Here is a 13,510-nt window from a genome sequence, read left to right on the forward strand (position 1 = left end):
CAATTTAAAGCTATGAACCAACGGTCATATCGTTTGACGGCAAGTGTAACTACGTATTGAAATTGTTGTGGTTCCCCTCAGGGGATCCCTGAATAATATAAAACCGATTCTTCGTTTTATAAAAAAAAACTATTAAATAAGATATCCCTACTATGTTTACGATGTATATCAATAAAACATTTCAATTACGAAATATTTATATTGTTAAATAAATATTTCTTAATTTAAATGTTACATTGCCAAAATATATAAAATGCTAAACATATTTTAAATTACTACATTTAAACTCATTCCGCTAAATCTAGCGGGAAAACCGCTAAATTGCAACTGATATTGTGTGTAGGCTAAATATCAGATACAATTAAAACGATGCCTTTACGCTACATACGTAGTTAAAATTTATGGGTAAACTATGGTGTATCTACACCGATATTATATAGTTAATTACCTAAACCCACAAGAAATTATGCCTTATGCATTTCGTCTTCTAATATGTTTTGTGCATTATAAAATTTGACCTTCGTTCGAGGTTATATGCGAGAATCTCTTTGTACGAGACTAAAAAGCCATTTTGCTGGGCTAGTGCGATAATGGAATCATTCAGTTCATGTTTCGTTAATCATCAACGAATGTCGCTGTTGGTTAGTTTTGTGTTATTTATGTAGAATATCATATTTCTTGCGCGTTTGCCTTTTTTCAGTGATTGATTATGTTTGCAATTTGTGCTTATTATGTCTTAATTCTTGTACAGAATTTATGTTTATAAGTAACTATCGGCCATAAATATAATCTAGTGACTCGCAAATATGGCGACTCTGAAGTCATTTTTGCCCGCCCCAACTCAAGCTGTGTACGATCGAGATGAAGTGGATTCCTTACGACGAGTCCCTTCTCATGCATTAGTTGTTACTTCTCGCACTGCCCCACCCTACGGACAAAGGAAAGGATGGGTGCCACGCTCCGTCGAGGACTTCGGTGATGGTGGGGCTTTTCCTGAGATACATGTTGCTCAGTATCCATTGGATATGGGACGTAAAAAAGAAAAAACTACTTCCAATGCCCTACCTGTGCAGCTGGATGCCCAAGGAAAGATAAAATATGACGTTATTGTGCGGCAGGGACACAGTAAAGATAAACTTATTTATCATAAGTTTAAAGACTTATTACCAGCAGAAATTCCCGGCGATGAAGATACACACTTGCAAAAACCTCCCGAAGAAGAAGTTCAGGAAACAACAGAACGTACCCGAGCAGCGCTGGAGAATTTGATTCACACTAAAATATCAGCTGCAATGCCTGTGAGAGCAGCAGAAAAACCTGCTGCTGCTCAGTACATAAGATATACACCTACACAACAAGGAATAGCATTTAATTCTGGTGCTAAGCAGAGAATTATTCGAATGGTAGAAGTTCAGAAAGACCCAATGGAACCACCCCATTTTAAAACAAATAAAAAGATACCACGTGGGCCACCATCTCCTCCTGCAACAGTAATGCATTCTCCTACACGAAAAGTTACAGTGAAGGAACAACAGGAATGGCGAATTCCGCCTTGTATTTCTAACTGGAAAAATGCAAAAGGTTACACTATACCTCTTGATAAGCGTTTAGCTGCTGATGGAAGAGGTCTTCAGCAAGTACATATAAATGAAAACTTTGCAAAACTGGCAGAAGCATTATATATTGCAGATAGGAAAGCAAGAGAGGCTGTAGAAATGAGAGCACAGCTGGAAAAAAAATTGGCCCAGAAAGAAAAAGAGAAAAAAGAGGAACACTTGCGACAGCTGGCACAAAAGGCCCGTGAAGAGCGTGCTGGTATTCGTACGCAAGCCTCTGCAGATGAAGAAACAAGAGAACGTGAACAGCTTAGATATGAACGTCACAAGGAAAGGCAAAAAGACAGAAATCTTGCAAGAGCTGCACCAGACAAGAGAAATAAGTTGGAAAAACAACGTGAACGGGATATTAGCGAACAGATAGCTCTTGGTCTTCCCAATGCTAGACAAACAATGGGAGAACTTCAGGTTGATCAGCGACTTTTAAATCAGAGCAAAGGATTGAGCAGTGGTTTTGGTGATGATGAGGATTATTCAGTATATGATAAACCTTGGAGAGATCAAAGTGTGAGCCGTAATATATACAGACCAACACATAATCAGGATAAGGAGATATATGGAGATGAATTAGAAAATCTTATTAAAAGTTCACGCTTTGTGCCTGATAAAGACTTTTCTGGCACTGATCGTTCAGTAAGGCGTGAGGGCCCAGTACAGTTTGAAAAACAAGAGGAAGAAGATCCTTTTGGTTTAGATAAATTCTTGACAGAAGCAAAAAAAGCTAGTAAACGCCCTGTGGATGACAAAAGGGAGTATGAAAGAGAACATTCCAAAAGAAGAAGAGACTAAAATAGTAGTTACTCTAAAGGTATGACATAAACTTTGCCAAAGTGAATGTTTAATGCTGTGTGTGCATTTATATATTTATATATATAATCACATACATATACTAATGAACCTCTTTAATGTCAAGAGTGATGTATATAGATGTGTAAATAAATGTATTTACATTCCCTTCAACTAATTCTATTCTGTTGTGATTTGCATATTTTCTGTATAATCAAATATATAATTAAAATGATTTTTTTAAAAGAATTTTCATTATTTATTTTCATTTTACAGTTTTGTTGATAAATGGTGAAAAATTTCATTGCAGTGGTTTGAAATTAAAAAAAAAAATGGTGGGAATAGTAAAATTAAGTTTGTCACAGTTTTTATGAGCACAATCCACACTGTCAGTGGCTAGCTTTGGTATTACAAGACAACAGTTTTATTAATATTTTGTAATGGACCTATTCTTTGCAATAAAATGAAAATATGATCAGTTATATTTACCTCTTATTTGAAGAGGTATAAAATAAAACAACTTTGCCATGGCCTGAATTGCTTTGTTATAGATAACAAACAACCTAAGAATACAAAATCTTGAATTATTTGTTAATAATTAAATAAATTGGTTGTTTCTTAATGCCTATATCACCAATTCTGTTAAAAATAAAAGATTAGGATAGTTACAAAAATAAATATTAAACACCATGCATATTCTGAAAATAGGTTTTTCTTGGCAAAGAAAAACCTATTTTCAGAATATGCAGGGTGCTGTTACAAATGGTACGTTAAGAGATTATTTAAAATCTTCCATCTCGTCATTCCAACTCAAAAATTAAAACAATGCACTTTGTTTTGCATTTTATTTTATATTTTCACATTTTGAAATTTGGTCAGTGCAGAAGAAACATCTAAGTTTTGAGGCCTTTTTGCCATTGTTCTTGGGAGACTATACTATAATACATTGATTTCCCATTGCCTTTTGTGCTTGTGTTTCAGACTGATTTGTATAGGCTGAAAAAAGTAAAAACTTGGATTAACTCACAGGAAAAAATCCTACTCCTTTCATCTGAGATCAGCTTTCTCAGTTCTAATTCAAGAAATTTAAAAATTCCTTCAGTCTGACAGAAATAAACCTAGACCCTTGCCATTATACTGCTTTGGAATTCCTGCATTAAGTTACTTTAGAAGTGAATTGAATAATCAAGAAATGAACTGTTGCAACATTTTAAACCCTATATCAGGTCCTTCACATGCACAAGCGAGAACGTGGATTACAAATTTGTCTTTCTCAAACTGCTGAACCTATGTTATAAGAGGAGTCTATAATTCAGAGGCTACTATTCTCGTGGCCTGTTGTTTCTCTCATTCCATTAATCCCTACTTAATCTTGTTGAAAAGCTTATTCCATAGTCTCCCTAATGCAACATTGTTAAATTTCCTGATGTAAAAGGTTGTTCCTTTTTTCAAACCCTCTATTAATGGCAAAGTTCCTATCACTGTAGAGGAGAAAAATATAGGGGCACTGTGGAAGGGACTTTTCAGGACAATAAGATTAGAGATTAAATGGGGTAGGGAGCAATAGACTAAGAGTGCTAGGCACTGGATTAGAGACTGCTTTCAGAACATGGCATCGATGGTTGAAGATATGGAAATTTGTAATCCTTATGCACACTCCATGTGCATATAAACAGGACCTCGTATAGGATTTTAAATGTGATGCTTAGTTATTTAAAATACAGTAAAATCTTTTTAATACAAACTCAGTTTATACAAAGTACTTGTTTATAGGAAGCACATACTATTCCCCTGCAAAAGGATAGGTTTTTCTATGTAAATATATTCATTTATTACAAAATTCAGTTAATATGTATTACAAAGTTTTTCACCCTGTGAGAAATAAATATTGTTATTTTGTGTAAATCTTGACAGATTGTCTGATTATTTCCCCTATTATTGCCTCCCAGTTCCCTGCTTCCGGAAGTATGGCACTAACTTGTTAGAATTTACTTTTGTGTAAACAAAACAGTTTATGGTAGCTATAACTTAAGTGCACTCTGAAAAACATCATTGTGAAGGACAAGCTGTTAAATTAAAAGAATAAAAAAAGTTTTTTTTTGTTTTTGCGTACACTCCCTCACTCTCTCCACGGGATTAAGGTCAGTTGCAATTGTTACACCAGTTCAAAGAGTCTTTTGCTACAACATAATGTATTTTTTGTGCCATTTTTATCTGAGTTGATTAATCTTTAAATTAATTTAAAGTTTGTTTATATTAAATCTCATCTAGCAGTGTTATGGTGACAAAACGTAAACGGACTGAATTAAGCCTGGAAATTAAACTGAAAATTCTACAAGAGACTAATAGGATGGAACAAAGCAAAACAGACATTGCAAAGGAATACAACATCCGTTTACCTACTTTATTTACAATACTGAAAAAACTTTAAAAAAAATTGAAGCGTGTTATACTGGAGCAGCAATAAAAAAACAGGAAACTAATTTGTAGTGCAAAACATGAGGAGTTTGAAACAAAACTTTTTGAGTGGAAAATACCAACAAATGCATCTAATTTGCCAATATCAGATCCGATTTTGCAAGAAAAGGCAAATTATCTAGCTCAGCAACATGGAGTTAGCGACTTCAAATGCAGCAGTGGCTGGCGCCAAAGATTTAGACAGGAATAACTTGATTGCAAAATGTTTGTAGTTTGGATTAGTCAACAAAGAAAAGGCTACAGACTGTTTGTGTTGTGTACGGTTCAATCTTGAAAATATGAGGCAGAGGATATTTTTAATCTTGACGAGACAGGTTTATTTTATGGTTTACTGCCAAACAAAACATTTATTTGCTGTTTGAGGAGAGGCTTGTCATGGTGGAAAATTAAGTAAACAAAGACTCACTGTTCTGTTATGCTGCAATTCAGATGGCAGTACAAAACTAAGCCCACTTGTGATTGGTAAGTGTTCCAAGCCAATATGTTTTAAAGAAGTTAACCAACTTCCCTATGATTATGAGGCCAATAGAAAGTGCTTGGCTTTCGGTAAAAATTTTTCAGTCTTGGTTATCAAAAGGAGGACAGAAGGATGGCTTCAGAAAAAAGGAACATTTTGATGATTCTAGATAATTGTACAGCACATTCTGCCAAGACACTCAAGTTGACAAATATACGGCTGTTTTTTTTACCTCCCAATACCATCAGTTTTATGCAGCCACTGGATCAAGGCATTATTTATAAGCTCAAGAGAGCATATAGAGTCCGCATGATAAGGTACTTGATCTGCAACATAGAAGAAGGGAACAATTTGCAGCCAAATTGGAATTTCTTGGATGCTATCGGTAACCTTGTTATTGCTTGGTACAGTATTGCATCAAGTGTAATAATCAACTGCTTCAGAAAGAGTGTCTTTGGAGAGAATATCATTGAAAAACGTGGTCCAGCAGACGAGCGTGATAGTGACATTGAGGAATGGGTAATTTGAAGGATGATGCATTTTGTTGGTGAATTTGAAGAGTTTGTGAAGCTAGATGATGAAGTTGCTACCACAGCAAAGCCAACATCAGAACTGCTGAACACCAATCAAAATGATGTTTGTGTTACTAGAGAAAGTGAAGCACATACACACTGCCATCTAAAAAAGATGCCCAAAATGCATTGAGCATAATAGAGAATGTGTTGGCCTGCAGTAACAATAAAGAAACAACTGTTGCATTTGGTAATGTCTGTGCCCTAGTTAAAAATGCATATAAGACAAAACTGTGTAAACAACATTGGATTCTTTTTTAAATTAGATTAAATTATTGAAAAGTTTGTATGTCTCCTTTTATATTAAGATTGTAATTCTTTTTACTGTGATACTAAAATATTGTATATATCAAAATACTGTACAATATTTTCATTTCTGTTAATTTTATCTTAGTTTATCTTACAAATAAAATCTTTAAAAAAATGTGTTATTCATATTACTTTATTGTTAAACAAAACTTTTATTTTTATTAATTTAAGTGAATTTATTTTTGATATTATTATTATTATTATTCATAGATATTATGGTATGTACCAAAAAAAAGTAAATCTTGACACTTTTGGGGGACCTTGTTATTAAAAAACGTGAAAATTTAGGTACCTTGAATTTTGTATTAACAAAGATTTGACTGTATATACCTTAATGTATAAAATGTTTCTATAATTAATTTCTTGTGGATGTTACGCAAAAAGAAAATGTCTCATTTAAAGATGTGATTAAAGCTGAATTAATAACGTCGTTGCTTCCTGTAAAGTATCATGACAGAATAGGAGTAGGTTATGATACAGTGGCATATAATAACTTGTTCTAATATTTATATTGGTTAGGTTATTTTCAGGCTGCGTAAATTCCCAGAGGCAGATCTGTATGCCACTGAACGGGTCCTCAGGTTTGCAGATAGGGGAAATGCCCTTAGATATAGGAGCTTGACTACCTTGATCTGGGGTAGTCCCAGATCAAGGTAGTCAGTTGATCCACCATCTGGGACTACCAAGGTAGTCCCAGATGGTGGATCAACTCTATAAAAACCACTAAAGCTCATTGACTGAAGAACATTTGAATTTTCCAAGCAATATGGAGATAATCTATGTAGCAGTCAGAATAGTGTGATGCAGAAGGTAATGCAAAACCACTGCATTAATTCCCAAGAACACAAACAAATACCATGATCAGTAACAACCATAAATATACCTCCTAGTCTTGATAGATGACCATACATTATGGTATTCAGGAGGCAATGAACACAAAAAAGTAGTTGGTATTTTTCTACAAATGTTTTCCATAACCACTCTCCTCCTTACTTCCACAACAAATGCCTGGTATCACCTGCTATGTTATTTTTGAAGTTTTCAAAATCTGTTTTTACAGCTATCCCTTGCTACACAATTATTTTTCACATGTGTATTATACTGCAGATAAAAACATATCTTGAATGCAACAATTATAAAACAAACTGCAGTCTGTGGGCATCAATCATTATGCATAATTCACAATGAAGAAAAAACTGAATAGCACACAAAGGCAAATAGATGTTCTGCCATCTTATACATCACTCACAAAACATTTATCTTGAAGTTATTAGGCATAAGTTCATACCTACAAATTTTTACCGTTGAAAATTATTAAAAGTTTTTATGTGGAATATGAATATACAGAAATTATAATTTGTGAAGGTAAGAAATAGTTCAAAGTTATAAAGTAGTAAGAAAAGTTAGTTATAAAGTAAGTAAGAAATAGTTCATTTACAGCAGTGAAACTACCATACAACCACATCTGACACTGCAGGAGGGGGATGCCAGAATTTATAGAAAGAAAAAATATGCTGTTTATTATGTTAAACTGTTTGGTTTGGTACATAACAGGAAACAGAAACATCCATCATTTCATTTAAAATAACCTCTTCATGTGCTATTTCCATCTTGGATGGTTGGAGGCCATCAAACATCAGTGGTCTTTCTCTACTCCTATGATTGATTTCTTCTATGGAAAGTCCCATCCAATCTTTTATATCATCCATCCAGTTTCTTCCTCTGAGTCTTTTTGTGGTAATTTTCTCTTCTAAGCTCAAGTTAGGTATTTCATATTTTGAACCTCTTGCAACGTGACCACAGAAGCCTATTTTGAGTCTGCAGATTTTGTTTCTCTTTCGGTGCCACTCATTTGAAAGACTGCTTTATTGGATATTTTGTCTGTCCACTTGATTTTCATCATTCTTCTCAATGCCCACATTTCAAATGCTTCTATTCTTTTTACGACATCTTTCTTGGAGGTCCATGTTTTATATCCATACATTAAAATTGGCCATAAGTAACACTTTAAAATACTTAGCCTTGTTTTAAGGTATAGTTTTCTTTCACACAATATGTTTTTCATTATGCTGAAGCTTGTCTTGGCTAATCCGATCTTGATTTCTTTGGTCTGATTGTTGTCTGAGATGAAGTGTTTTCCAAGATAGCAGTAGTTGTTTACTTGCACTATAAGATGTTGTTTTTACATTTTATTTGGAAAGCAATTTCATCTCTATTTACACACACACATTTTTTTTTTTTTTTTTTTTTTTGTATTTACTGAAAGCCTTGGGGTTTCACTTTGTATTGCTTCTAACAAATTTTGGAGGTCATTGCTTGTGGTTGCTATTAACATCATATCATCTGCACTTCTTAAATTTTTCCGTTTATGTTAATTCCTATTTTCCAGGTCTTTTTTCCAGGGACTTAATCTTGGAGGCTACTAGGTTTTTCATACCAACTAAGAAATACTGTTCAAGGTTCAGGCCTAAATGGATGTCAGATGAATTAATGACGCTCGTGGCAGAGAAAAAAAAATGCATGGTATGCATATAAATTATCAGGCAACAAAGAAGCCTATGGCAGATATAAACTAGTTTGTAATCAAGTAACAAAGGAGACTAGGCAGGCGAAGGCAGATTACAAGAAATCTTTGGCAAAGGATGCAGAGAAAAATAGCAAAGAGTTCTTTACTTATGTAAACTCTAGAAGAAAGGGGATGAATCTAATTGGTCCACTTAACGTAGATGGTTCGATTATTGATGATCCTGCTCAAGTAGCTGATAAACTGAATGAGTATTTTGCATCTACATTCACACATTAGGAGTTATTCAAGGAGGGGAATGCTAGAAGTTTATCAAACTAACAGAGAGCTAAGTGATTTTGTAATAATTCAGGGCAAAGTGGAGGAGAAATTGTTGAAGTTGAAATAAAAAGTCAAAAAAAGAAGTTGAAAGTTGAAAAAATAAAAGTTAATAAAGTTGAACGTAAAAAAAAGGCACCTGGGGCAGATGGAATCTATCCAGTTATAATGAAGGAGGCAGCAAGGGAAGCAAGCAAACCCTTAGCCATAATTATGAGAGCATTCTTAGAGTCAGGGGAGGTATCGATGGACTGGAGATGCGCAAATATATCACCAATTCACAAAGGGTGACAGTTTAGACCTGTTAGTTTAATTTCTGTTCTGGGGAAAATAATGGAGTCACTGGTTAAAGAGGTGATACAGGATCACCTAGAAAATACGGCAGTAATAGTTAAGACAGCACGGGGTTGTTAAGGGGAAGTCTTGTGTGACCAATTTCATTGGATAGTACGATAGAGTCACAAAGGAACTGGATGCAAAAAATAATTTTGATATCATATACTTGGATTTCAGGAAAGCTTTTGATACTGTTGCACATGGAAGACTGCTGTACAAATTGGAGCGGTATGGCATTAAGGGCAAGTTACTGCAATGGATAAAGGGATGGTTCAGTGGGAGATGGCAGAGAGTGGTAATAAATGGACACTGCTCTACGTGGACTGATGTTATTAGTGGAGTCCCCCAGGGTTTGGTGCTGGGCCCATTGTTGTTTTGTGTATTTATCAATGATATCGATGAAGGTATATCAGGCTTAACATCCAAGTTTGCAGATGATACAAAGGTAGGCAGGGTTGTTAATGACAGTAAAGACAGTATGCTACTGCAACAGGATCTAGGAAAGTTAGGCAGATGTGCTGAGAAGTGGTAACTGAAGTTTAACATTGATAAATGCAAAGTATTCCATAGGGGTGGGAGTAACCTAAGAGAAACGTATCAACTGTGTGGTACTACACTCGGAGGTGGAGAATGAAAAAGACCTGGGGGTAATTGTGCAGACAGATATAAAGTTCTCTGAGCAATGCAGACGGGCTGCCAGAGCAGGTCATGGAGTTTTGCCAATGATATATAGGAATTTTGCTAGCAGAGGATTATCCCTTTGTTTAAGGCCACACCTTGAGTACTGTATACAGGTTGGGAGGCTTCATTTTAGGAAGGATATAGATTTGCTAGAACGAGTACAGAAAAGGGTAACAAGATTGGCGAGAGGAACAAAGAGGTGCGCTCAGTGGTGATCTGTGAATATTTTAACAATGAGGTCGCAGTTTTTTCGACTTTCTACTGAGTAAATTTGCTAGGTCACGGAAGTGACACCATCCTGGCTTCCACTAGAGGTGCTTCCCACGCTCGCACCACTAGTAGTGTGATTAGAGTGCGTGATGTATTTTTCATGACCGGTATGATATCTCGAGTCGGGCAGATTTAGGAGGGGTGGGCAGATGCAGCTTCCCCTTAACCATGCGTATAAGTGAATGTGTAAAACGTTCGTAGGTCTATCTAAAAAAAAAAAAACCTAAAAATCTGGTCGTCATGCTTCGCCTTACGATGATAATTGGATATGAGTGTCTGGAGTTCTAACTTTTTAGAATTTTTGAATAGTATGATGTCACAATCATGCTTCCTGAAGTTATCACTGCAGTAAGTATGATTGCAACAATACAAATATTTGTCAACAATTTCTTTTTTCGTCTCACATTTTCATTACATTCCAATTGTTAGGTGCCCCTAATACCTGCATACGTCGCTTCAACTACAACATTGGTACATCATTTGGTGCTATTTTACAAAGATATTTAGATACATTGCACTTGCAAGTATACATCTCTTACTTTAGTTATCATAAATCCATTGTATCCTGTCTTCCAGAAATTATGAAAATCTTGTGAATGATCAATAAAATATTTACAATAAAAAAGCTCTTTTATTTCATAATCGATATATATAAATCAAAATACCTAAAAGAAATACAAAGGATGTTTTGCATAAACCATTTACTGCGTGTGCTAGGCACACGCACAACTTTTTTATCTTATCTTCCTTCATGGATTAGGCGATCCGCCTGTTCTGATCTTGAAGAGGTCTGCTCATCTTTTTTGGTCTTCCTCTGTCTCTTTTTCCTTTTGCTCTATATGTATAAGCTAATTTAGGGAATCTATTATCTTCCATTCTTTCTACATGTTTTTTCCATCTTTGTCTATATTCTATAATTTTTCCATTAATTGAGTAAATCTTTAATTCCTTTCTAATATTTACGTTTGGTATTTTATCTAATTTTGTACATCCTTTAACATATCTTAATTTCCTTTCTGCAGCTTGTATTCTATTAATGTCCCTTTGTTTCGGTATCCATGTTTCAGAACCATAAAGAAGTGTTGGTATTGCCATTACTTTGAAACGTTTTACTTGTTCTAATATTTTATTGTCTGTAACTATTTTTGTTCTCATCGTATTTTTCCCTTTAAAAACCATTGTTCTAGTTTTCATCGTTGATATTTTAACTTTATATTCTTCTGTTATTTGGTTTAATTTAAATACTGCTCTTTGTAAATTATCTTCACTGTCTTGAATAATTACTTGATCATCTGCAAATAACAGTGTATTAATCTTATTCTTTAATTCGTCTTTTTTTTTTTTTAACAACTAGGGAAATATAATGGATACATTTTTTTCATGATAAAATTTTAATATTGCAAATAAAAAAATAACATGAAATATTTCCTATATCACAAATAACATAAAAACTATCACAGCATTCCACAATATAAAAACAAATATTACATAAAAAACTAACTTTCTAGGAAAAGTACACAAAAAATCACGTATTACATGAAAAAAAATTATTTCACAAATATTCAAGAAAAATTTATTCTAAAAATTGCCAATTTACTTCTTTATTAATATTTGCTGTCGATCTTCTGCTTTACTTAATAGCTGAGCGATGATTACAGAGGAATGATTTGATGTAACGATCCAGATCAAATTGAAGCAATGGTTTTCCATTTAGATGTATGGTCAATTGTCACAATATTCATTACGCTGAAAGCTAACTCAGCTTCAGCACTGCTAATCGCAATGGTTTCAAAGATATTTTCTGGCTTTCTTAATTGAAAAGGGAATTTCACTCAATTTTAAAGATAAACTGTGTTTGACAAAATCTCTAAAATCATTAATTTTTATTTCATATTTTATCAGAAAACTTAAATTTCTTATTCAGTTTTCACCGTCTTGTAACCGAGATGAAAGTTCTTTCACATTCCATGATTTCAGGTTGCATATGTGTAAAATTTCTTTCAATGGTATCGTTATTTCTTTATTTTATTTAAAATTGTCCTGTTGCAGTAATAACTTATCCTTTAAGGATAAAAAACAATGCATTTAATAACTTGTCACAAGGTAACTTTTTTACTTTCGATTTTGATTCTTTCAAATTCTTTCCACTCTCAATTTTAGCTTCATAATTTCCTTCAGAATTTTTCAAATTAGTAATAGCATTGATAGTTCGAATAATTAATTTATATGCTTTTACCATAGTGATTTTTAAAGTTTCTGAAAAAGTAAGAGAGCTCCTGCAGGATTTCAATCATTAGTGCTAAATGGTTAAGAAATTCCAAATTTAAAAGTCAATTTAATAATCCAGAATATTTAACTTCTGATTCAAAATGTTTGCACAAAGCGGGATAATTCCTCCAACCCACAATTGCCGTCTGCAAGCTACAAGCTGCTTATCGTGGCCTGTACACATGACTGATCTTTATAGTTTACACATCAAGTTCTTTAGCAATCATCCATAATTCGTGCTAGTTTTTTGGAGATTGGTAATGCAGGTTTTTTTTTAATTATTGCCTGTATGCCATTATATTTTAGACCATTTTCTCCACAGTGAAGGCTCGACGAAGTTTCAAAATCTGCCAACATTTCATCTTCATAAAGTTTGTATATCTTAGTTGCTTCAATCCCCCCTCCCCCCTCTATATTATTTGTTGTTATTTGGTTTTTAGGAGCATTAGCAACTAAGGCCATAATGTTCTGGGGATATGTGGCGGTCATTCCCTGACCTTTCTGCATCCTCCGTATTTGGTGGTCACGGGCTCGAACCCCGGTCTAATCAAGAAGCATGTGTTATGCACTGCTGCTCCTGGCTACATAGGTGACCCCCTATGTTGCTATTGTCACTAGTTTTTTTGAATACTGTGCAAAATGTTGGAATCACACGGATATCCAGCTACTGTGACCATGTAAACTTAGACAGGAGAAATTTACTGGAAGGCATGGAACACTCACTTCTCCAAAAAACATATCCTGTTTGTTTGGGTAAAGAGGAACCAAAACGCAGTTGACTAGAGGCTATTACCAGTGTTGGGAATCTTCTTAATCCTCTGACTGGCTATCGAAAGCATATTGTCTAGCGCGACTTCTCGGTATATGACTGCAGAGGTTTTACGGACACCACTAA

The 13,510-nt window shown here is 34.4% G+C and overlaps 1 protein-coding gene across 1 annotated transcript; it reads left to right on the forward strand.

Moving 5' to 3' along the window:
• Positions 1–590: 590 nt before the first annotated feature.
• On the forward strand, positions 591–2,464 carry Bx42 (Puff-specific protein Bx42). The gene has a single exon (XM_090369267.1). It carries the CDS (start codon positions 807–809, stop codon positions 2,403–2,405), a length of 1,599 nt encoding a protein of 532 aa, XP_090225393.1. The 5' UTR covers positions 591–806; the 3' UTR covers positions 2,406–2,464.
• The last annotated feature ends 11,046 nt before the right edge of the window (positions 2,465–13,510 follow it).

This window comes from Mastigoproctus giganteus, chromosome 3, assembly GCF_048544385.1.
Source record: "Mastigoproctus giganteus isolate SK-2022 chromosome 3, ASM4854438v1, whole genome shotgun sequence".
Taxonomy (NCBI): domain Eukaryota; kingdom Metazoa; phylum Arthropoda; class Arachnida; order Uropygi; family Thelyphonidae; genus Mastigoproctus; species Mastigoproctus giganteus.

Coding starts and splice junctions, on each gene's coding strand:
- Bx42 (XM_090369267.1), top strand. CDS start 807: ATGGCGACTCTGAAGTCATTTTTGCCCGCCCCAACTCAAGCTGTGTAC.